This window comes from Ursus americanus, chromosome 2 (assembly GCF_024610735.1).
Source record: "Ursus americanus isolate L20-20 chromosome 2, mUrsAme1.1.p, whole genome shotgun sequence".
Taxonomy (NCBI): Eukaryota; Metazoa; Chordata; class Mammalia; order Carnivora; family Ursidae; genus Ursus; species Ursus americanus.
In genome coordinates this window covers 78,455,521-78,481,799 of record NC_142128.1, presented here as the reverse complement: position 1 = coordinate 78,481,799, position 26,279 = coordinate 78,455,521, and the positions used below count along the sequence as shown (strand labels likewise).

The following is a 26,279-nucleotide window of genomic DNA, read 5'->3' as shown; positions in this document are numbered from 1 at the left end:
TGCATTCTATGAGGTCAGCATTATTTTTTTTTTAAGATTTTATTTATTTATTTGTCAGAAAGAGAGAGCACAAGCAGGGGGAGCAGCAGGCAGAGGGAGAAGCAGGCTCCCCGCTGAGCAAGGACCCCAATGAGGGACTTGATTCCAGGATCCTGGGATCATGACCTGAGCCGAAGGCAGACACTTAACGAACTGAGCCACCCAGGTATCCCATGCCAGCATTATCTAATAATAAAACCAGACAAAGATATTCCAAGAACTACAGACCAATATCTCTCGTGAACATAGATGCAAAATTTCTCAATAAAATATTAGAAAAGCTAATTCATCAATGTATAAAAATAATTATACACCATGCCCAAATGAGATTCATTCCAGGTATGCAAGGCTGGTTCAACATTCTAAAATAAACTAATGAATCCTCACATCAACAGGCTAAAAAAGAAAAATCACATGATATCAGTAAATGCAGAAAAAGCAGTTGACAAAATCAAACCCTAATTCATGGTAAAAACTCTTAGTGAAGTAGGAATTGAGGGGAGATTCCTCAGCCAATAAAGAACATTTACAAAAAACCTATAGCTAACATTATACTTAATGGCAAGAAACTTGAAGCTTTCCCATTAAGATAAGATACAAGGCAAGGATATCCCCTTCTCACTACTCCTTTCAACATCATACTGGAAATTCTAGCTGATTCAGTAATACAAGAAAAAAGAAACAAAAGTTCAGTTTAGACAGGAAGAAATAAAACTGTTCATAAATGACATGGTCATCTATTTGGAAAATCTGAAAAAATCGCCAAAAATCGCTTGGGACAAGGTTGCAGTATACAATTTTCCATATACCAGCATGAACAGTGGAATTTAAAATTAAAAACACAAAACATATAAGCATTCCCACCAAAACAAAATACATAGGTATAAACTGAACAATAATAGGACAAGCTCTATGTGAAGAGAACTACAAATAAATGGAAAGATATTCCATATTCATGGATAGGAAGGCTCAATATTGCCAAAATGTTCATTCTCCCTATTTTGATCGATATATTCTGTGCAATCCCAATCAAAATCTCAGCATTTATTTTGTGGATATCAACAAACTGATTCTAAAGTGTATAGGGATAAGCAAAATACCCAGGATAACCAACAGAATATTGAAGAGGAACAAAGTTAGACCACTGACACTACCCAACTTGAAGATTTAGTATAAAGTCACAAAGACATCATGGAAGTGGCAAAAGTAACCAAGACAGTATGGTAGTGGCAAAGAATAGACAAATAGATGAATGGAACAGAACAAACAGCCCAGAAATAGAACACATAAATACAGCCAGCCGATCTTTGACAAAAGAGCCAGGGGGATACAATGGAGAAAAGATAGTCTTTTCAACAAATATTGACAGAACAACTGGACATCTGCCTGCGAAAGAGAAAGAAAGAAAGAAAGAAAGAAAGAAAGAAAGAAAGAAAGAAAGAAAGAAAGAAAGAAAGAAAGAAAGAAAGAAAGAAAGAAAGAAAGAAAGAAAGAAAGAAAAGAAAAAAGAATAGAAAAGAAAAGAAAAAAGAAAAGAAAAGAAAGAGGGAGGGAGAGAGGGAGGAAGGAAGGGAAGGGAGGGAAAGGAGAGGAAGGAAGGAAGGAAGGAAGGAAGGAAGGAAGGAAGGAAGGAAGGAAGGAAGGAAAGAAGTAGGGAGGTAGGGAAGAGGAAGGGAGGGAGGGAGGGAGGAGGAAGAGAGGGAGGGAGGAGGAAGGAAGGGAGGAAGGAAGGAAGGAGGGAAGGAAGGAGAAATAAAGGTGAAAAAGAAAAATCTAGACACAGAGTTTACATTGTCTACAAAAATTAACTAAAAATGGATCACAGACCCAAATGTAAAATACAAACTATAAAACTCCGAGACTACAACATAGGGGAAAAAAACCCTAGCTAGATGACCTTGGGTATGGCAATGATTTTTATATACAATACCAAAAGCACAATCCTTAAAAGAAGTAACTGATAAGCTAGACTTCATTAAAATTTAAAACTTCTGCTCTGCAAAAGACAATGTCAGGAGAATGAGAAGACAAGGACTTCCACAGAATGGGAAATAACATTTGCAAAAGACACATCTGATAGAGGACAGTTCACGAAAATACACAAAGAACTCTTAAAACTCAACAATAAGAAAATGAACGACCCAATTAAAAAACAGGCCAAAGAACTTAACAAGTATATCAAGAAAAAAAAGATACACAGATGGCAGATAATCACATGAAAAGATGCTCAACATCATATGTCATGAGGAAAGTGCAAATGAAAACAATGACATACTACTATACACCTATTAGAATGACCAAAGTCCAGAACACTAACGACACCAAATACTGGCGAGAATGTGGAGCAGGAGGAACTCCTGTTCGTTGCTGGTGGGAATACGGAATGGTACAGCTACGTGGGAAGAGAGCTTGACAGCTTCTTACCAGGCTAAACACATTCTTACCATACAATCCAGCAACAGTATTTCCTGGTATGTACCCAAATGAGTTGAAAACTTATGTCCACACAAAAACCTGCACACAGATGTTTATAGCTTTATTCGTAGTTGCCAAAACTTGGAAGTAACCAGGATAGCCTTCGGTAGGGGAGTAGATAAAACCATGGCACAACGAGACAATGGAATATTATTCGGCACTAACAAGAAATGAGCTACCAAGCCCTGAAGACGTGCAGGAAGCTTAAATGCATATTACTAAGTGAAAGGTGCCAATCTGAAAAGGCCACATAATATATAATTCCAACTACATGAAATTCTGGAAAAAGCAAAAACTATGGAGACCAGAAAATTCAGTGGTTGCCAGGTATTGGGGAGGGGGAAGAGGTGAGGAGTGAGTGGGGAGTAATGAACAGGCAAAGCACAGAGGATTTTTTAAGCGACGAAAATACTGCTTATAACATAATGATGGAAACAGGTCATTACACATTTGTCCAAACTGAGAGAATGTACAACACCAAGAGTGAATCATAAAGCAAACTATGGACTTAGGGTGATTATGACGATGAGGCAAAGTAGATTCACCAACTGTAACAAATACACCACACTGGGGGGCTACGTTGATAATGGCGGCAGCTGTGTATATCTGGGGCAAAGGGCCTACAGGAAAGTTCCGTAACTTCCTTTCAATTCCTCTGTGAATCAGAAACTGTTTTAAAGGTCTTAAAATTTTTTTTTCTTTTCATGTTACATTTCTCTTAAGGCATTGTCTGTTGTGTTCATTCACTCTTGAGGTCCTTCTAATTTAGTTTTCATTTCTAAGATAGAAATTTTTATTTCTAATTCCTTCCCGAGTTTTTTTTTTTTAATTTTTTCTTCTATTTCTAATTCCTTCCCAAGTTATCACCTCATTTCTGAGTTTTCCAATTATGATTTACGTTGTTTTTTCATGTCTTATATGATTTTCTTAGTGTCCTTCAGTTCATTTGAAATAGTAAATTAATTTTTATCTGTTTTGTTAGCGCATCTTTCTGAGTATTTTCATTGTAAGAATTTTATTCTATTCCTAATTCTCTTTTTTCCTTATAATAACTTTACATGGGACTTGATGTTGATTCTTTCCTGTTGTGCATTTTTCATGTGAAATTAGTTTTTCTAAACAATGAGACTGAAACAAGTTGAATTTGTCAGAAGGCTCTAACTTCACAGAGCTCCCTCTTCTGTTGTTTTTGTGAAGTGTTAAAATAAAAAAAATGACACATTGCTTTGAAATTTCCTGGCTGCTCTTCCCTTCCTTTGAACTGGACCTTTCTCTTGTCCCTACACTGCTCAATTTTGATTCCATTCCCACAATTTCTCCTCCGTGTAGGGCCCTGTACTACAAGGCAGTTCTGGCGGGTCAATTTTGAGAGTTCAAAGGGCCAGCACCTTTAATTCCTCTTATTACGAGCTCTTTGCACTTACCAGGTGTTAGAGCAGGCAAAATGCCTTCACCTTCAGCTGCTGTTCTCAAATTGGTCCACTGAGTTTCCTAGGGAACACCAGTTGGCTATCTGGGGTTCTCCTGTTCTCAGACTCAGTCAAGAGCCGTAGTGTGGCTTCTTTTTGTCTCCCACACAAATGCCCCTCTCACGCAAGTCTTCTGGTTATTGCTATTCTGTCCCCAAAGGCTTGCATTTTGAGATTTGTGGTATCTTGTCACCTAGTCTTGTTGTAAATGTTGCCTATGAATTTTGATTTTGCTACGTATCTCTGTACATTTTTATGTGGGATTATGTAGGCAGTACGCTACTGCCATTAACCACCACCATCTTCCCAGGTTCATTACCATCTTTTAATTCAAGCCATGTTCCTTCTCTTGGTTCCTTCTTTCAGCCTGTCACAGGAAAAACGTGGCCTCGGTTTGTGAAGAGCCCCTGTATTTTTATATAGATGTATTTGTGTGGCGTGTTGTGTGTGTGTCTGGGAGAGATGTGTAGAAAGAGGGTCAGGCATGACAGGAAGTTGCTAATTGGGGGCACGTTGCAAAAAGTTAAAGACACAGTTCCTGCCCTTAGGAGTCTGTAAGGGAAGAGTCCAACACACACGCACTCGGTGAAGCAAAAGTACAACTCCTGAGTTTCCGACCACAGCCCTTACTAGCTTGTCATGCCAACTGGGGCAAATCATCCTCTTGGGATTTTAGTTTCTCCATTTGTAAAACACAGAGCATCTCACTTGCGCTGTCCAATTGTACAGGTGGTAGGGAAGAAAGAAAATAATGGAAGGATATGCATGCAACCTGCTCACCCACGAGCCACATCCTGGGGGCCGGAGCCAGGCGTTCGGCAGCTGTCCCTGCCCCCGCCCTGCCTCTGACGGTGCTAGACACGTTCTGAGCACTCACTGGTTGCACCTTGAAAAAAGTACGAGCAGCCCTGTTATGTGATAATTAACTTGGAAAGTTCCTCAGTCTCCTGAATGATCACAAGAGTTAATAGGCCCTTGTTTGGGGGACGGAGAGGCTCGCCTCAAAAATGACCCTTCACATCGAAGAAATGGCCTTCACTTCAGAAGTCAACCGTCAGAAGACACGAAGAGCTGAGTTTTTAAAATGCATTTTTTATTACCCAGCCTTCAGCAGAAATGTCACCTTTCTGAAGCAAGCTGTTATCACGCGCTCCCCGTGCCAAGTGGGCGCCTCTGAGGAGCAGGATTTTATCTCCACATTTTGAGTGATTTGTGTTTCCCTTTCAAGGAGCTCCATGCCTTAAGGCACCTGAAACACGACCAGGAAGACGGTGAGGTTACACGAACAGCAGGCTCCAGCCACGGAACACAGGGATCTCTGCAGAACAGGCCCAGGACCAGCATCGAAGCTACAGCAGGCAGTCACCCTGTCCAATAACTCGCGTCCTCCCGGCGCAGCTCCCTGTGTTCTGGTGGGCTCCTTGGTTGAACCCATATTCTCAAAGAAACTCCATTTTGTGACAGGGCCCCCGTTAGCAGCTCCGCCACATGACAGGCCTAGACGCAGCCAGCACAACTGCCGGCGACGCTTGCCAATAAGCCAGATGCTGCCACATATTGGCATCTGGGTCCTGGAATAGCAACCATGTTCTCAGTCTGGCTAGGGATTCTGACCCTAGCTATGGAAGGAGACAAAGGAAGGAAAGAAAGAGACAGAGCAAGGGGAGGGAGGGCAGACGGTGGAAGGGTCTCTTGGTAATTTCCCTACCATGGATTTAGAGCTTCCGCAACAAAAGGCTCGTTGGAAAGCTGCTACCGATGCTGCAATGGGCGGGAGAGGTAGAGATGGGGAGCATTCTAAACCCAGCGAGCTATTCTGGCACCTGGGGAGCGGGGTAGTTGATTCAAAAGGAGACAGCTGCAGCAGGCAGCATCGCTCACCCCTCCTCTGCCACACACCATGATAGCCCACAGTGGAGAGAAGCTACTGGATGGCGCTCCAGTCTGCAGCAGAGGGACGGAGAGTGACAACATCAGGATGGCTGTCGCTTTCTGCTTTCTGGGTGCCAAGACTCGCCAGCGCCAGGAAGGCCAGCTAAATGGTGAGGGCGAGATCCAGACCGGCAGTCTGGAGGAGATCCTTACAATCAAGAGAAGATGACCGGGGTGTTTTGATCTCAGGAGCAGGGGACAGGCAAAAGGACACCCCGTGCCCTACCGAGGCTTTTGATGCTGAGGTGAGACTGGCCTGAGTGAGGCTTCGGGTCCTGCTGGCATCCTATGAGGTGGAGGTATGGCCCGGGAGGGGGAGGGTTGAACTGAGTTAAGTTTAGGGTTTGAGGTGAGAGGTGAGAGAGTAAGAAGCAGGTGGCAGTTCATCTTTCTCAAAATACCAAATTCTGTGCAGCATCTCCTTGCCCCACATCATGTTTGCCAAGAGTTGCTCCGGGGCCTTACACTTGAAAGACAGGCTTTAGGAGTGAGTGAATGAGAGACAGACTGTAAGGTGGAAAGAGTCCCGCACTCTGCAGTCAGAAGATTCGGGGAAAGAGCCCCAGAGGTCCTTTACCAACAGGAGAGCTGACTCTCTCGGGGGCAAGGTGGCCTCTCTGTTCACCAGATACCGTCCTCCCCAACCAGAACCACCTCGGTGTGCCTCTCGACATAACCAGCGGGAGTGGGGGGGGAAGGGTGGGTGTTAGTGGGAACCTCTGCCCACCACGGGTGGTCCTTGAAGCAACTGGAGGCTGAGTGGGGGCACGGCAAGAGCACAGAGACAGAGGCAGCGACTGCTGTCACTGAGGTCCCACCTACTGAAAATGCACGATTATCTAAACATTCTGCAGATGCTCGGGGGAGGTCAAGTATCTGTTTGGTCAAAAGAAACTTTATCAATAATCTCATCTAACAATCTTGGTACCTTATAAACAGAGCCTTAATTTAAAGTGAAGAGTAAGAAGACAGTGGATCACCCACATCCCCTCGTCCCCACACATACACACACTTAACCTTCAGGGAACATCTAGGAACTTTCACTTCACCCCTGTGAAGCCTGATGCCCATTTTCAAAAGGCAAAACCGAGTCTACTGAGAAAGCACCCCAGCTGAGTCCCTCAGTTCTAAAGAGAATACTCTTTTTATCTCTTTACTGAGAATGTTCTGCCACACTTCACAATCCGATGAGAACATTCTGGTGTCTTTCCCAGACTTGTTCTAGCATTTTTACATTCAGATTTTGGACAATGCAGGGACTAAATGCTAAATTTTCACCGTGGCTCTGTTTTAAGAAAGAACAAATAATCCAACAGTATACAACAAATAATGAAAAGAATTGTAGTTATAATTTGGTGTTTATTCTATTTCAAAAAGAGATCTGAGATAACAGAGCTATCCATAAGGGGTGGGTTCAGAAGAATCTAGAAAACCAAGACAGAATTGGCTGAGTCTCCTTGAGGATTTCAAATCATTCCCCATGTGCTCCACCTCTTACCCCCTCTTTTGCCTTATGCAACTGGCTATTCCCCCTTGCCATTTCCCTTCCTCCTTGTCCTCACTTCTGGTGATTCCCATTGATGCAAGGTCTCCCTGGCTCAGCCTCCTGGGAAATATTCTAAGTGTTGGGAAATGTCTTCAAACTGAAAACATGTATCACAAGGAGGGTTGCATATGATCATACAAGGCAGAGGAAATAAGCGTTTGTTAAGCTAAGCCAGTGGTTCTCAAATTTAATCATGCATCAGAATCACCTGGAAGAGCTTGTTAATAAAACAGATTGCTGTGCAGGCCCCCAGAGTTCTGATAAAGCAGATTTGGGGTTGGGCCTGAGAATTTGCATTTCTAACAAGTTCCAGGTGATGCTAACGTGCACGGTCTGAGGATCACTTTTTCTTTCATTTTGCTGAAACTTTTTTATTTGGAAATTTCAAACTTAAAGAGAAGTTGGAAGAAGAGTAAAACACCCCATTCCCCTGACCCAGATTGGGACGAGTTTTTGAGAACCACTGAGCTAAGCTGTGTCAGAGTTCTGGGACAGACAGCAATCACCTGGCAGGATGCAAAGCCCTCTAAGAGCAAGAGTGGAACACTATCCAAGCAGAAAGCAAACCAATCATTTAAAGGCCAAGGGCGGGAAGGAGCGCCACAAAATGAGAAAAGAAAGTGAGTTGGGACCTGGGGAGCTTTAAGCTCTGAATAGTAAATATCATTATCAACAAATGGGGAGAGTGTATGAGCTCCCCTGGTTTGTCTCTCTGGTGATTCCTTGGGAGTGAGTTTAAAAACAACAAATCCATAATCTCCTGGTATAAACTGGCTTCAAGAAAAAAGGAAAGCAATTATTTGATAGGGAAGCTCTACTCTATACACGAGAGACATGGACAAGAAGGCGATTATGTACCCCCTTCTTTGTTTTTCTACCACCTTAATTCAGGACTTCAGCTCTTGCCTGAATTTCTGCAGTAACTCCTAACTGAGCTCTCTGCCTCTAACCATTCTCCAATTTATTCTCCATTCTAACCCTAAAATTATCTTTTCAATGGCAGGCTGCAGTAATGTCAGCTAAGAACGCTCACTAGTTCCCTACAACCTAGAGAATGAATTCCAGATGTTTCGGCATGGCATTTAATCTGGTTCAGATTCACTTACCTACAAACCAGTCCAAACAATATGCACAGCTTTACATTTCCCCATCTCCATGTTCTTTGTACACAATTGTGTGTGTGTGTGTGTGTGTGTGTGTGTGTGTGTGTGTGTGTGTGTCGGGGGTGTGTGTTTTGTCTTTTTGGTTTTTGTTTTGTGTTTTTTGCTCCCCTGGAATTCTTCCTTCTCCCCAAACAAAATCTTTTTTTAAAAAAATCTTCATGTTTAAAAATACTATTCAAACTTCAGGCCACTGTTCCAATACAAGAAGCTTCCCTGCAGTTCCTCAGATCTCTCCTCTGTGTGTTCACCGTACTCTATTTGTTCCCTAGAACACTTACAACAATCTGCCCTACTTATTATTTATGCTTTCCTTCCCCTGGGTTTTACAAGGTCCTTGAAGATAGGCACCATGTCTTTTGTTCAGTGACCAGAGAGTCCGGAAGAGGGAAGAAGGGTGGATGAAGAGGAGATGAAGAGAGAAAAAGGAAGAAATGAGCAAACAGTAGGAGGGCATGGTCAAAGGAGAAACTCAGTTTTAAAGTTTTCTTAGTCATTCAGAATCTTTTTGCTGAAGACAGATTCTTCGAATATTTAACGCATTTCCTCTCCAGGACAATCTAAAGAGACTGAATAGTTATATATGAGTTTTCTTTTGTTTTGCCAACACTAACACCCCCTTTTCTTCTTGTTTTCTGTCCCTCTTGAGTCAATTGTATGTATATCTCCCATGTGAAAAAGGCAACATCACACTGCAATCATCATCACTGAAATAGACTTGAATCTCTTTACATTTGTCAAATCCCCTTTGACATTTGCCTTTTCTGGTAGGGCTGGTCAAACTCCTGCCTTGTGGATTAACTTTAGGAGGAATCTGATCAACATGACTAGAAGGGTTACCTTTTTGACATGAAATTTCTTTGAGGTTCACAAAAACAGGACAGCAACAACTTGTAAGTGTGACCGAAAGCTGGTTCGTGTGTCACTCTTTCTCACAACATTCAGTAGGAGGTATTTCTTGCCCAAAAGAAATCACAGTAGCTCTTTGCAGACACTCATGGCCTCTTGCTTTCCTACCAGCCATACCAGCTGTCTTCAGCAAGGAGATGGAGAGAGAACAGACTCTGATAAGCTCCTCACTTAATCCTTTTCCAAAAAGGCAGTTCTTGATCTCCTTTCCTGGAATAGTAGGAGGAGTTTTAGTTTCTGCCTACCTCTTCCTGGGCGAAGAACAAAGAATTGCCCTTTAAATCTAGCTCCACAAAGCAGGCTCTCTATTGCTCCAGACAACCGGGCCAGCACACCTGATGAGTGCCTGCTCCATTTCCGTAGACCACCTCCTTCAAATTACTCTCTCCCTTACACCTCCACAAATCTTCTCTGCCTCTCTTTCTCCCCGAGGTGGAGATACCTGGATCCAGGGAAGAAGTCATGTGATAGGGACAAAAAAATCCAAAGCCATACCATCTGACTCTACGTCACCACTGTCGTAAATCTTCCCAAAGAGGAAGCTTGTTCCCCAGCTTCCTGTTTACTGTCCTTGAGAAAGGAAGTGATGGCGAGTCACAAAAACTCATAGTATTTGGCTTCCCATTTCCCTGCTGCTATTATGTTCACAACTTTGTGTAGAAAGAGCTGACTTCACAGCTTTTGCCACTGAGAAAGCCTGCAGCATAAGGACTTAATATGAATTCCTTAAAATGAGCTGAGGAGACATCAACTACTCAAAAGTCCAAATTACCTAGATTGGTAGAGGTTAATGTTCTGCATTAAATAGGAACAGGAAGTATCAATTTTGTACTCTGATTAGGCCTGCCAAAGAACTGAGTCAAATAAACACGTAACATATGATAGATGAGGGCAAGAGAGGTAGAAATACCACCACAGCTGTTGAGAAAGGTCTAAGGAGTGAGCAAATGTAGGTGTGTCCTAACCTCCTTTCACCTCTCTGTGCTTCTCTCTGGACCTTCAACTCTCCTATCCCAGTGTGGAGCTGACTGAGAAACAACCTTTTAATATTTCATTCTATTTATAATTTTTACAGCCACGTAACCACTAAGGGCTATGCTGCTGAGCGGGTACATGGCAGCAACCCAAGTAGCTGGTATTACTAGAAAAAAAATTATAAGAAAACAGTTAAGTACCAATTTAAGATTTTCACTAACCTTGTCTTCCTATAATGTTAGTTTATCAAATTTCAGTTCACTCTGAAACATAGAAAGTCCATCATATACTGTGAAGCTTAGAACTCACCTACTATTTCATTCTATAGGTGAGGAAATAGGTCTAGAATATTGTTATTTGATTAAAGTAAAATGCTAGTTACTCACGGAGCTAGGACCAGGACACCACTCTAAAACTTTGTTATTTTCACAATCCTCGAAGAAAGAGCTTGAAATACCAGGCTTCATTATCCACAGCTTTAACTATACCAGAGGTGAAATCAACTGCTCGTAAGAAGAAAAATGATCCAGCTTATGCCTTGGCCTTTGTTATGCAGCACTCCCTAAGTGAGCCCGATAAAGATGCTATAAGGGGTCCCTTGCAAAGCAAAAAGCCTTTCAGTACTATAGTCAGATTTCTTTCTGCTTGGACTCATAAATATGGGCAACTGAATTCAACAAAGGCGTATTATGTATGGGGTCCTAACATAGTGTTTTTGGCCATAGATTAGTATCATTTATAAGTTTCATACTCTTCAGTACATGGATTATATGAAAGCAAAACTTGATTGTGGTTCACAATGACTGAAAGAAGACAGGCTAGAAAAAATTTAAGGGTCGAAATACAACAGAAATTATAGCTGTTTTAAAATGTTTAAAAGGCAGGTTGAATTATGTTATCAAGAGTTCAGTTATAAAAAGTTGAAAGTTCTATGTCTCAGGGCGCCTGGGTGGCTCAGTCGTTAAGCATCTGCCTTTGGCTCAGGGCGTGATCCCAGGGTCCTGGGATTGAGCCCCACATTGAGCTCCCTGCTCCACTGGAAGCCTGCTTCTTCCTCTCCCACTCCCTCTGTTTGTGTTCCCTCTCTCGCTGGCTGTCTCTCTCTCTGTCAAATAAATAAATAAAATCTTAAAAAAAAAAAAAAAAAAGAAAAGTTCTATGTCTCAAAAAGTCTTAACTCATGTAATGGTTAAATTGCTAAAATAATGGCTTTTTTTTTTTTTTTTTTACTCTTAGGGAGCTTAACTCTGTTTCTGTTAAATAGAAATGATCGACTTTCATATCCTTTCTTAAGGTAGGTGGCATTATACCACCATGTTACTGACCACCTGGTAGAAAAGCTCTCTTATAAAGAGGACCGTAAAATAATAGTCAAGGACATTGGTAATTTCATATAAAAATATAAAATCAAATGAGAGTAGGGACTTGAACATCCATGTTCATAACAGCCAAAAGGTAGGAAACACCCAAATGTCCAATGACAGATGAACGGCTAAACAAAATGTGGTCTCTACATACAGTGGAATATTTTTCAGCCTTTAAAAAGGAATGAAATTCTGATATATGCTACAGTATGGATGAACCTTGAAAACATATGCTAAGTGAAATAAGCCAGACACAAAAGGACAAATATTATAGGATTCCACTTATATGAGAGACCTAGAAGAGTCAAATTCATAGAGACAAAGTAGAATAGTGGCTACTAGGGGCTGGGAGGAAGGGGAATGGGAAGTTATCGTTTAATGGGTGTAGGGTTTTGGTTTGGGATAATGAAAAGGTGATGGTTGGATAAAAATGGGAATGTACTTAATGCCACTAAACTGTATACTTCAAAGTGGCTAAAATGGTCAATTTTATGTTACATATGTTTTACTTCAACCAAAAAAAATCAAATAAAAAATACAAAGTGGCAAGTTATGTTTCGACCCACAGGCCATATGCTCAAAAAAAAAAAAAAAATTAAAAACAACAACAAAAAAGGAAGATCACCCAAAGCATTAGAAATACTAATATTTTAATATACATCATCAAGTAAAAACAGACTTGGGTTCATCACCCCAAAGCCATATCCTACGTATTTATTACTATAATAAATCACGTCCACCATGATTATGGATGATGTATTTACATTAAGGTCCAACCAAACACACAGAAAGAGGGAACTGAAGCAATGGAACTGTCAACACACTGACACAGCAGCCATCTGTCGACATTACTGTCCTGAATCCAAGGAACCAAAATCACGTGGCGGGGCTGGGAGCTTCACCTTAGCTGTGAAGTCCTACTTTCATGTCATAGGGCACTTCTGGAAGGAAGCTCTGCAATGGCTAGCTCTAAGTACTTGCAGATTTCCTACTGGTCCTACACAGGAAGTCATTCTTTAGTCTCACCTGCACGAGTTCCTGTTATGAGGCCAGGGGGGCTGGTGAGTTGAAACCCAGTTCCAGGGACTGATGTCATCTTGATTGCGCTTTGATCCTGGTGACCTGCTCTCCATCCTGGTGTTGTTGCAGTCCTTCATCTGAGGTTCAGGTTATAAGGGAACCAGAAGGAAAAGGGGGAAGTAGGAAAATAGAAAAAGAAAAAAATGCTTGCACATTTCCTTTGTTTCACTAAAGGATTTTCTGCTTCCATTTACTTTGATGGGAGGACCTGGCTGGAGGCACATGGAAGCTGTGGAGATGGAGCTCTTGGGCTCCCACACAGAAGGACTAAAATATATGGAAAACTTCCATTATTTCTGATGGCTCCTAACTCCGAAAAAGTGACTTATTCTTTCTTCTTTGGATAAAGTTTTAAAAACAGACATTACGCTTTAAAAACATTTGTAAATTGGTATAAACAAGGCACAAATGCAGGAGCTAGCTTAGCAACATACAGAAATAATAAATACAAATGTTTGGAGAGGTGTAAATACTCATATTCTTTCTACATCATGTCAAGTAGATTAGGAAGTCAGATCTGGAGAACCCGCCACTAAGTAATAAAATAGGATTGCCATTCAATTCCATTTAGATGAGACCCTTTGGTTCTTATGATACCAAATGAAAAATCTAAAATGAAGTCAAGCATAAGCAGCAGCAGAAATTGCGAAAATTCTAAGACGAAAGAAAGAGAGGCCTTTCTAAAACAAAGCAAAACAAAAAACTTAAGCAATTAAATGAAGAAGAGATTTCAATTTTTATCACGTTTATTTTATAATCATGATTTCTTAGTCCGTATTAAGTTGATACAATTTGGGGAAATAAATACTCCCTTCCCTTTTTGTTGCATATGTACTAGTGGAGGAAGGGGGACAGAATATGAGAGACTAGGCCACAGGTGTAGGGAGCAGAAAGATGAAGTGCAAAAGAGACGGTGAGTGTTTCCACGAACCCTTCCGTAAGCAGTACCAATCAACAAAGTATACGAAGTTGGCAACGTGAGTGTTTTCTTCTCAGTGGACTTCTGAAAGTACGAAACAACATGGAACCACATTCAGCATACATTAATTATATAGCATCGTGGTACATGTTTTCTATCAGACATGATGTATATATTCTGTTTTTCTCACTTCTTAAGCTCCATAGATGACACTATTCATGAAGCACTTTTAGTGTATTATTCAGCAAATATTAATTATGATCATATAAACCAATCTTGCTTAGCCGAAAGCTCTATTAGCTGCCATGTAAAAGGTCCTCCTTTCAAGTAACACTTAAATGTACACTTGGAGCTTTCAGAGGAAGTTCTTGAAGGGCATTCCTCCTTCAGTTGGGTTTACAACTCATCTGCAACACTAAATGCAGATAAAATAAAGATCACACCTTGTTTAAGGTTTGCACATAAACGCCCCTTGCAGATGTAGCCAATATCTTGTCCAGAGAGTAATGGTAAAGAAATCATTCTCTTTCAGCCTTTTTCTTCCCTCATTTACTCTAAAGGTCTTTATCCCAATGTCTCGGTGCTCCATCGGTGAGCATGGGGCAGGGCCACCTCCATGCTAGAGACGCCTGTCATAGAGAAGGTCGGAATGTGCACAGATAATCTTGCCCTATGCTCATCTCATCAGTTCTGCCCAATCCACAGGGGTAAAAAATGGATGAGATTTGATATCTTCAACACCAGCAACTCCAGCACCAAGACGCTCCACAGGGTTGAACTGCAAGAGCTAAAAAGGAAGGATTTAGTAAGTAATAGGAATCCAAGTGGTGAAAAATATATGAAAGGAAAGAACTGCTTGATTCAACCCTAGTGACAAATGGACTTGATTAATAGCCAACCGACGAGATTTCCTTGGAAGGGAGCGGTATCTAACACCACTGTAGCTGTGGGGTGTTGGGGGATATCTGAGTTTAGGGCTTTTGAACTGATTTGAAACATGACCTTGAGTAACTCACTTTGGTTCTCTCAAACTCATAGTAGAGTAGGACAGTTACACTTATCAATTTCCTATTCCAAAGCACGTCATGACATTGATTAGATATTGCACCACAATCTGAGACATCCACTTACTCCTTTCATGGGCATGCTGAAAGCGTGTGTCTTCAGACATTCGTGCATCCTCAAATTCTGTTTTAACAGCTTTACTGAGGGATAATTTATATAGCATAAAATTCATCTGGTGTAAGTGTACAATTCAGTGATTCTTAGTAAATTTAAAAAGTTGTGAAACCATCATACAATCCAGTTCCAGAATACTTTGATCACCCTAAAAAGTTTCCTCATGCTGTTTGCGTTAATCCTCACTTCCAACCCCAGCCCTAGGCAAACACTGATCTGCTTTTAGTCTCTATAAATGGGACCTTTCTGGATATTTCATGTAAATGGACTCATAAAATATGTTGCCTTTTGTACTTGCCTTCTTTTACTTAACATAAATGTTTTTCAGATTCATCCATTGTTGTATAGGTATCAACAGCCTGTTACCTTTTATTTCTGAATAGCATTCCATTTTTTGGATAGAACATATTTTGTTAATCTACTCACCAGTTAATAGGCATTTAGTCTTTCCAGGCTGAGGCTATAATGACTAATATCGCTATTAACATTCACATATTTGTCTTTGTGTAAACACACATCTTCATTTCTCTCAAGGACATTCCTAGGAGTGAACTGCTGGGTCATGTGGCAAATTTATGTTTAGCTTTTTAAGAAACTGTCAAACGTCTCTGAAGTAGGTGCACTATCTTACATTCCCACCGGCAATGTATGAGAGTTCCAGTTTTTCTACATCCTCACCAGTACTTGATACTGTCTATCTTTTGATGACAGCCCTTTTAGTGGCTATTGATGGCACCTTATTATGATTTTAATTTGTATTCCCTAATGCATAATGATGACGAGCATCTTTTCATGGCCTTCTAAGCCATTCACATGGCTTCCTTGGTGAATCTTTGCCCATTTTTATACTGAATTGTCTATTTATCGAGTTATAAGTGTTTCTTTTTTTTAAGATTTGATTTTAAGTAATCCCTACACCCATTGTGGGGCTTGAACCTACACCCCTGAGATCAACAATCATATGCTCTACCAACCAAGCCAGCCAGGGGCCCCTATAAGAGTTCTCTATACATTCTGAATACAAGTCCCTATTAGTTACATGACTTGAAATATTTTCTCCAATTCTGTGGCTTGTCTTTTCATTTTCTTACCGATATCTTTTGAAGTATAAAAGTTTTAATTTCAATAAAGCCTACATTATCAATTGTTTTCTTTTATAGATGTTTCTGGTGTCATATCTAGTAACTCTTTGCCTAACCCATCAAGAAGATTTTCTTCTATGATTTCTTCTACAATTTTTAGTTTTAGCTCCCATCTATATAAGTGTAAGAGCTATTTTGAGTTAATTTTTGGATATGGTATGAAGTAAGGGTCTTAGATCATTTTGGTTTTAGCATGTGACTTATTTGATCTTCCCAGCACCATTTGTTGAAAAGACTATTTTTTCACCATCAAATTCTCTCGGCACCTTTATTGAAAATCAACTGAACATAAATGTAAGGGTTTATTTCTGGATATTCAATTCCATTCCATTGATCTATATATGCCTATCTTTGCTCTAATAACACAATAATTTTCTAGTAATTTTCTAGTTTTCTAAGGTGCAAGGTGAGATTTTCATTTGAGACCTTTCTTCTTTTTTGATATAGGTGTTTATAAGCCATAAATTTCCCTCAATAACTGATTTAAGCTGCATCTGATAAATTTTGATATAGTCTGTGTTTTCATTCCATTAAAAATACTTTCTACCTTCTCTTGAGACTTCTTCTTTGACTCATAGGTTATGTAGAAGTGTGTTGGTTTAATTTCCAAATATTTGTGGACTCACCAGATCTCTCTCCGATTTCTAATTAAATTGTTACGATCAGACTATGTTGTATGACTTTAAACACCACTTTAAGACTGAAGCTTGTTTTGTGGTACAGCAGCTGATCTATCTTCGAGAAAATAGATCTGTTTTCCTTTCAATTCATATTTTGCTTCATATGTATAGAGGCTGTTATTAATATACATTTATTGTTATATCTCTATGACCTGACCCTTTATCACTATGAAATATTTTAGTTTCTGGTAAGTCTCTTGTCTTCACATCTATTTTGTCAGGAATTTAATATAGCCACTTTAGCTCTCTTATGGTGCCGTCTGCATGATTTATCTTTTCCCATTCTTTTCCTTTCAACCTATTTGTCTTTGAATTTAAGGTGTATCTCTTGTACACAAGATAACGGAATCTTACTTTTTTATCCAGTTTAATAATATCTGCCATTTGTTTGACATGTTTAGACAGCCATATTGACTTGTAATTATCGATGTGGTGGGTTTAAATTTGCCATTTTGCCACTTGTTTTCTATGTCTACTGTCTTTTTTGTTCCACTTTTATGGCCTTCTTTTGTATCAATACTTTACTATTTCAGTTCCTCTATTAATTTTCTTTTACTAGTTTTTTAGTGGTTGCTGTAAGAATTACAATATGCATCTTATTTTATCATAATCTGCAGGGCACCTGGGTAGCTCAGTCAGTTGAGCGTCTGACTCTTGATTTCAACTCAAGTCATGATCTCAGGGTTATAGGATCGAGCCCACGTCGGGCTCCACAATGAGCATGGAGCCTGCTTGGGATTCTCTCTCTCTCTCCCTTTGCCCCTCCCCCTCCCTTCTCTAAAAAAAAAATAAAATTTATCACAATCTACTTCAGATTAAGCCTAACTTAATTCCAGTGAAATGCAGAAACTCTGCTCTATTATAGCTCTATTCCTTCTGCCTTTGGTCTATTATTGTCCTATATGTAATATATTACATTTGTATGTTAAAACTCAACAGCATGTTATAATTAGTTTCATACAATCTTATGTCTTTTAAAAGAAGTTGCGAAGAAAAATGAGAAAAAAAATAGTCTTTTTCATTGTCTTTTTCTCTTCTTTTTTTTTAAGATTTTATTTATTTATTTGACAGAGAGAGAGACAGCCAGTGAGAGACGGAACACAAGCAGGGGGAGTGGGGGAGGAAGAAGCAGGCTCCCAGCAGATCAGGGAGCCCGATGCGGGGCTCGATCCCAGGACCCTGGGATCACCCCTGAGCCGAAGGCAGACGCTAAACGACTGAGCCACCCAGGCGCCCCTCATTGTCTTTTTCATTGACTCATATTTTACCATTCCAGTGCTGTTCATTTCCTCCTACAGATTCAAGTTACTATATGGTGTCGTCATTTCCTTTCAGCCTGAAGGAGTTCCTGTATTACTTTTTGTAAGGCAAGTCTAGCAATGAATTCTCTGTCTCTATTCAGGAATTTCTTTATTTCATCTTCATTTTTGAAGGATGATTTTGCTGGATATAGAATTCTTGGTTGATAGTTAACTTCCTTTCGGCACTTTGGATATTTCATTTCACTGTCGTCTGTCTTCCACTGGTATTATTATTATTATTTATCATTATTATTGAAGTATAATTGACATACAATGTTATATTAGTTTCAGGTGTACAACATACTGATGCAATAATTTGTACTTTACTCAGTGCTTACCACAGTAAGTGTAATCACCATTTGTCCCCATACAATGTTATTACAATACTACTGACTACATTCCCCATGTGGTACTTTTCATCTCCACAACTTATTTATTTTATAGCTGAAAGTGTATATTGTCTTCCATCATTTCTGGTGAGAAATCAGACATTAAGGTTTCCTTGTATAAAGTGAGTGATTTTTCTTTTGCTGCTTTCAAGATTTTCCTCTTTGTTTTTGTCTTTCAACAATATGACTAGGTGTATTTTCCTAATCAAAGTCCGTTGAGCTTCTTGGATGCCTATCAATGTTTTTCATCACATTTGGGGTGTTTTTAGCCATTGCTTTTTCAAATACTTTTGCTCCCCTTTTCTCTCTTTCCTTTCCTTCTGGGACTCCCTGGTACATTTGATATTTTCTTACAGGTTTGTGTAGCCCTGTTCATTTTTCTTTTTTCTGGTCTTTTCTTTCCCCCAGATTTGATCATTTCTATCATTCCATCTTCAATTCATTGATTCTTTCCTCATCTATCTCAAATTTGCTGTTGAGCTGCTTTAATAAATTCTCCCCCTAATGAATTTCAATTATTGAAACAATATTTATTGTTATTATTGTATTTTTCAACTTGAGAATTTCTGTTTGGTTCTTTTTTTAAAAATATAATTTATATCTCCTTATTGAGAATTTCTATTTGCTGATTCATTGTTTTCATACTGTCCTTTAATTCTTTAAACATGGTTTCCTTTAGTTCTTTGAACATATTTAATATAACCACTTTGTGGTCTGTTTAATTCAACCTGGGGACATTCAGAGTCAATTTCTACTGACTGCTTTTTTCCCTGCATATGAGTCACATTTTTTTGTTTCTGTGTATATCATACAATATTTGCTGAAAATGGGACATTTGGATGACATATTTTAGCAACTCTAGACCCCAACTTTTTTCCCCAAGAAGACTATCGTCATTGCCGTTGGTTGGTTTGTTCTTTGTTTGGTAACTTATTTCAGCTAGATCTGTAAATCTGCTCCTCCCATCGCTTTGCAATAAACAGCTGTTGCCATCTCTGCTCATTCTTTTTTCCTTGTTTTTATTTTTGAGCTTCACTTCCTAGGGATCACCCCGTGTGTGTACAGCTTAGTGATCAATCTGTGACTGAAAAGAGGTTACATTAAACCTCGGCCCCGAAAGCTTTTGTCCTCTGCCGATGCACAGGAGAACACATTAAAAGTTTAGGCCACTTACAAATCTTCCCCTGGTTTTTACTTTCAACTGGACTCCTTCACTGCTCCTATACACAGGCATGCAACCTCAGGGTTGGTCTTCGTGACCTGCTTCAATCTGGAAGAAACTTCACACCTGACCGAGCAGAGAAAAGAGAATGGGAGCAGCCCCAGTAAAACTGCCAGAGTCCCACTCTTCTTCCCAAAGTTTGGCTGTTTTTCAAGTATAAACACTTTTCAGATTGTTGTATCCCTTTGATCAATTTCCAGAGCACTGAGATGGTTGTTTTTGCCAATTCTGTCCAATGTTATAACTTCCTTTCTCAAGAGAGAATTTGTCAACTTCCTCATATGGCTATAGCCATTCAAATTTGAGAATCTTTCTTTATAAACTGAAATATTTAAATGATTTCTTCACATTACTGTTTCTATGTATTCAACCGAAACTTCTGTTTCTTCTCTTTTTACCTTTATTTCTATTTTTCTTTCATTCATGATTCATTAATTCAATTATTTATATGAAAAATATCAATTGATTTCCTATTATGTGCCAGTCCACTACTTTTTTAGACCTTTTCACCTCTATCACCAGCAGCTGACTCACTCTTACATTAGTAGCCCTATAATTCAACACACGCTTCATCAAATACAAACTACTATATATTATGAACCTTCAGCATTGTCCTATCAATAATGATTAAAACATTAATGTGACACTCACTGTGTGCCAAGCATTATTCTAAGTGCTTAACATAGTTTAATTAATTTAATTCACAACAACTCTATGAATAGCTACTATTCTATTCTCCCTATAGATGAGAAAACAGAGACTCAGAGAAATTAAGTAATTTATTTCAGATCACACAATAGTAAGTACTAAAGACAAGATGTGAATTTAGGCACTGTGGTTCCAGACTAATGTTATGCTCTTAAACATAACATTATACTGCCTCATGAGTATGTAATTTTTTGCAAATGCCAAGAATCTACTACTCCACTTTACTATTACCAAATACACAAGAGGTGTGAAGCATATACTTCAAAAGACTGTACTCAGTCTTTTCACTTGAAATTATTATATCTGGCATTCAAAATGACTATTGTTTATTAAAGTTAACTGCTCAAAGAATTTTAATATTAGCTATTGCTAAAAGGTGTTAAGTGAAAAGCTGCTATTATAAAACAAACATTGTAAGAGTATCCCAAATGTATCAAATCCATTTTCAAAATCTGACAACTCATGTCTAACCGACTGAAATGTGGAATGCATCAAACATCAAACCATTTAATATAAATTTAAAATTTCAAACATCGGTAAGAATTAAATATAACTATAACGTACTTTTGATATTTCAGTAAACATATGGACATATAAAAGTTCTTTCTTCTTTGTTACAATTGACTTTTCCACCCCTATTCTTTCCAAAACATGACTTCATGATGAAATTCCAATAAAGGTTCCTATTTCGACTTTTACTGAAGTCAATTTAATTAGTTCATGGACTTCACTACAAATCTGTAAATATAAATCTATAGACAAAAGTATAATTGTCTTACCCATGACTATCTTGTTTGTCCTGCCATTTTAAATACTATACCAGGCCTCAAGAGAGGCCACACGAAGATTCTATTGCATAAGTAAATGTGTCAGCCAGTGACGAAACCAACATAGTCACTGCCAACCTCCCTTCTCCTGAAGAATATTCAGGCAATAAGGCTGAGCAATGAAGACACAAAGATTTGTTTTGAAGGTCTTTTTCTCATATTTTTCAACTAACAAAATAATTGCGTCATAATTAACTACATGTACACTGTGAAGTACAAATATACATGCTCTGAGGATTTGTAAAATGTAAGCATCTTTCTTTTAATTGCATTTAAAATGTAACTATGTCTACTTTAGCACCACTCACATGACAGAGATGACTGAACCATGCGTACAGGGGATTATGAAATCTAGGAAGAAAGCAAGAAGCTGAAAGGCCAAAGAGGGGGAAATCTCCCCAAAGCAGAATTATTTCCATATAAATCATTTTGTGATTTTTTTAAAAAATGACCCCTACGACCCATGAGGTAGTGGAAGAGGAAAGTCAAAATGACAAATTGCTAATCATGCCAAGAGACCCCTTTTCCCTTTCCTGATGATGTTTCCTCAACATGAGTGGTAGTTTCCTTAGGCAGGCCAATGACAGAATGCTGATTTACTATATAACATATATGTATCTCTATCGGAGGATTTAACACACCTTAAGCCAAGATTCCTTTATAACATAATTCCTAATAAAGACAGGAGCAGCAGACCTTTATAAATTACGTAGGTAATTCTATTCTTAGTATTATATAATAAGGACTTTAAGGAGGGAAACAAACAGAAAGCATTTGCTAGCCCTCCTCAAATTATTTACCAAAAAAATACTTGGAATTTATCTTGTCATGCCACAACAAGTAAGATGAAATCAAATGAGTAGCTGTCCTTTTTTTCCCCATTAGAATGAAACGTGTTCTACATCTTTGCATTACCTCTTAGTCCTTTTGAGTGCTCGAAAAAAGTGCGCAAGGGTATTCTCATCTCATTATTTCCAACCTGGTTATGTTTCTTTATGTTTTACATTCTCTGGGAAAATTTAATCTTCCTAAAGCACAACTCTGATTCTTTCATTCTTCTGCACAAAAATTCCAAATATCCTTTTTTTCTTTTTTTACTGAATTAAGTATGATCACTCTTCCCTACTGATCATAATGGAACCCCATAAGAGAATTCCAACTTACCTTTCCACACCCATGTACTACTATTACTCATTCCTGTATTAATCCCCCCACTCCAGATAAACCAAACTTTTGATTTCCTAATTTGGGTTTTTGGACTCCTTCCCTCTTTGAAGCTGTTCATTCCACCTAGCTATTCCCCCCACATCCCATCTTGTCATGCCAAAACTCTAGGGTTCCACAAAAATATCATCTGCTACACAAAAACGTTCGTAATCCTATCACTGCATCAACTCGAACCCCTTCTTATCATGACTTGCCAGAGGAGTTTTTATGCCTCTGACGGTTTCGATCCAATCCATCCATGATATAGTTATTTGTGAGTCTTACCCTCATCGCTTACAGCACTATGTCCTGCATATATTTGTGTATGTATTTGTGGAATGGAACATAAATCACTCTTCAAGAGAATACGAGGTAATTATCTTCTTAATATATTCTCCCCTCCCCCTTTTTTCTTTTTTTAAATTTTGTTTTTTCTAATTTAAAAAAAATAATTCAGCTTTCATGAAACAAAAATATGAGTTCTTGATTTTTTTCAAATAACCTTCCCTTCATGTTTCTCATAAAACTATAAAGATCCTAGACCTGACAATTCTTGCTGATGTGCTTTGAGCCTATCACACCCCAATGCTGACAACCCTCAGTATACTCACCAAAACTCACCATTCAAAACTAAAGGAGCATTTTAAATGTGAGGAGTCAATTTAAGAAGCTCACTGGAGTTCTAAGCTTACCTCAGGGATATTGAACTTTAATTATCAATAGTCTCTTTCTTTAAAGCCACCAAAAATGCACTAACTGACATCAATGCCCAACTTCCATCAATGGATGAAGCTAGGAGTAATCTAACTTGGCAAGATTTTCTAACACCACTTCTCTCCAAAGCAACCTGAGTAGCCTATTCCTAAATTTCTAAATTTGTATTAAAGATTGAAAATATCCAGTCAAGAAAGAAAGAAAGAAAGAAAGAAAGAAAGAAAGAAAGAAAGAAAGAAAGAAAACAGCCATCATACATGGTTACAAAATGTAATACCAGAAACAGAGCAGCTCCAGACAAGCTACAAACAATACTTAAATCTCATACCTACACAAATATATGAAATTAACTAAACATTAGTCTGAATTGTTGGGGGAAAAAAAAAGACTTAAACACCAACAAGCCTTAACTGTTCTCTGACCTCATGAACACTCAAATAATAGCAGAAGCCTAACCATACACAGTATCGGTTCTGAATCTGTAATTAGTAATGAGTCTTTCTTACCCCAAACTAATCTCTTTAAGGTTTTATAACTATGGACTCTGCTAATTTGCATGGCTGATATACTTGGCCAGTAGGTCAATTAAATTACCTGTTGTATGAGTGAGCGAGCCTCTTCAGAGACACATTCTGGCATGTTCAAAGTAGTGTGAGTATTTATTCCTGCTGGATGGCACTCAACCAGAGTCTGAAATAATCAATCAGGTACACTTCTTATCCCAAATAACATCATATTCTGTTCTATCACAGGATTTATGGACAGCAAGTACAGAAAGCCCAACAACCATCTTAACTTGGGGGGGGGGGTAGTAATCAACAGTGTCTCCTAAGCAGTTCAGGCCAAGGGCCATGAGACTACAGAACTTCTAACTGAAATGAAGGCAATCATCAAAATCACATCATAAGCTTATGTTGCTAGCTCTTTTCCCTCAGTTATACAGGGAATGGCTCATAATAGAAAAGCATATATTACACACAAAAACTAAAAAGGGCCCTGGTATCTCTGAATTTTTTAATGTTCTTAAAAACCTTCTAAGTCTAGAATTGGTTAATAATAACACTTAATATATTTATAGCCCTTTATGATTTAATTGTACATGTAGGTGATCTATAATAATCCATAGCAATCTTAAGAGTTCAGTATTACCTACATATTCAAGGTAGATGACTACTTAAAAAAGTAGGACTGCTCATTTCCTCTGTTTTCTTCCCAGGAGGCAATGTGCACAATACTCTAGTAAAGTCTATTAACCTCAAACATCCTACTTAAAAGTTATTGATCAGAGAGAGTATAAATTCTGTCCTTAAGCTAGGACAGGAAAAATTTACAGTATTGAGAAAAAAGATAATGTTACCTTTTATAGCTACATTAATTTTCTAAAATGAGAATTCCCTCCTGCTTTCCAGCAAGATGTTTAAAATATTCAGAGAATTCTGATACATCCTTACATGAACATTACAGATTTAATGCTGTTAAAACTGAATCATAGAAAATGAGCAGAAAGAATGTTCAGTCATATATCTACGTACTAACATTATGACATTATGGAATTTTATTATTTATTTAATGTAATACTTTTTTAAAAAATCTGAAATCTAGATAAACTTGCATTTTTCTGTTTTTTTTTTTTTTTTTTTGGATCAAAGGTTTTCTTATTTAGTCCCTGATCTAACAACTAAAGGCAAAGGCTAAATGTTCTCAATTTGAAATCAAGGTAGCATCTGGGTAAACTTATTAAATGTCCAGGTCACTGCTTACCTTGCCAGTGAGAAGTTCAAAGAGGACAGCACCCAAACTCCACCAATCACAGGCTTCTGTTTCTTCTGTGATTGCTCCAACCTCTAAACACACCAAAAAAGGTTGATATTAAAATTCCAAAGGTCAATTCAACTTTCAAAATTAACATGTATTAGCAAGGTGACCTTTTTAATGCTGAGAGAGCATATACTAAATACTACTGGGCTTTCAAAATTCCTGAAAGTTACTTATCCCCTTTGGTCACCTACTGTGGTTGCATTTTTTTTTTTTTTTTGATGCAGTCATATATTAAACTGAGACATTTGTTCTTTAGTTGATAGAGGGACACCTTCAAGAAGCTACACTTAAAAGTTACATGAATCTACTAGGTCAGCATTTTGCTTAATTTTTCAAATTCAAGAAAGTATAGCCAATGCTACCTCAGGGGTCGTTTTTTGTTTTAGAAATAAAGACTCTAGGTTCAGAAGGAACTTCAAAAATTATTTAAACCAGTAATTATCCTTTTAATTACAGATTAGAAGCCAGAGAGGTGAAATGCTTTGTCCAATGTCATAAAGTAAATCAGCAGAACTGAAACCGATTTATAACACCATACCTCTCCTATATAATCGTTTTCAACTAAAGGAGGAGTATGTGAAACACAAATTTACCCATTTTGATATTTAGAAGTACAGATAGATATGTTATTTTAAGCCCTAACTGAAACTACTAGCTAAGATAAGGGTGTTTAGAGTATCTACAAATTACAGTTTTATCTGCGTTAGCCCTATCTTTTACCAGCATGAGTTTCCGAAATACAGTATGAGTTTTCAGGTGTCATCTTCCAGGTTTCTCCACAAATCAGCAACACTCCTCATTTTACCAGTTCTGAGGCTTTTGGCTCTTACTGTTTGACGCCTTCTTGTCCTTTCCTAATGACATTCGATTAGTCACTAAGCCTGTCAATGTCTACCTTTTCACTTCCATTTGGCTGACATAACGCACTTAATATTTGGGTGCAGGTTCAAAAGTTTTTAAGTAGTAAGGTCGGAAATTGGAAATAACTGAAGTGGTGCTCACGTGCCCAGCCTTTTAACCAATACTTCATAAATCTACTGCATAGAACCACCACAAAACTCAGAAAACAGCTTGAGTTTTAAGCCTTGGAGCAAAGGTCAGGTGGACCAGAAGAAGAACACAGAGCCATTCCTATGAAAATAATGAAATTCCTCCTATTCAGTATCATCTTCCATATCCCCGGCACCTACCCTCTTCTTCTGGAATTCAAGCGGCCTGTGAAGAA

The 26,279-nt window shown here is 38.6% G+C and overlaps 1 protein-coding gene across 10 annotated transcripts in view; it reads right to left on the bottom strand.

Annotated features, from left to right (window-relative positions):
• The window catches only part of RPS6KC1 (ribosomal protein S6 kinase C1), a 236,120-nt gene that overhangs the window by 44,351 nt on the left and 165,490 nt on the right, over positions 1–26,279 (bottom strand). For 5 of the 10 annotated variants that reach the window (XR_006777787.2, XR_006777786.2, XR_006777785.2 and 2 more), the window contains 3 exons: positions 24,998–25,080; positions 23,831–23,926; positions 12,896–13,026 (listed from right to left, as the gene is read on the bottom strand). Coding sequence is in view for 5 of the 10 variants with exons in the window: in XM_045787882.2 (XP_045643838.1) it covers positions 12,892–13,026; positions 23,831–23,926; positions 24,998–25,080 (314 nt within the window). In the remaining 5 variants the exon portion in view is untranslated. Of the gene's footprint in view, positions 1–12,472; positions 13,027–13,677; positions 14,656–23,830; positions 23,927–24,997; positions 25,081–26,279 lie in introns of those variants that run through there. The other 5 variants (XM_087858104.1, XM_045787884.2, XM_087858109.1 and 2 more) reach the window with 2 other exon arrangements.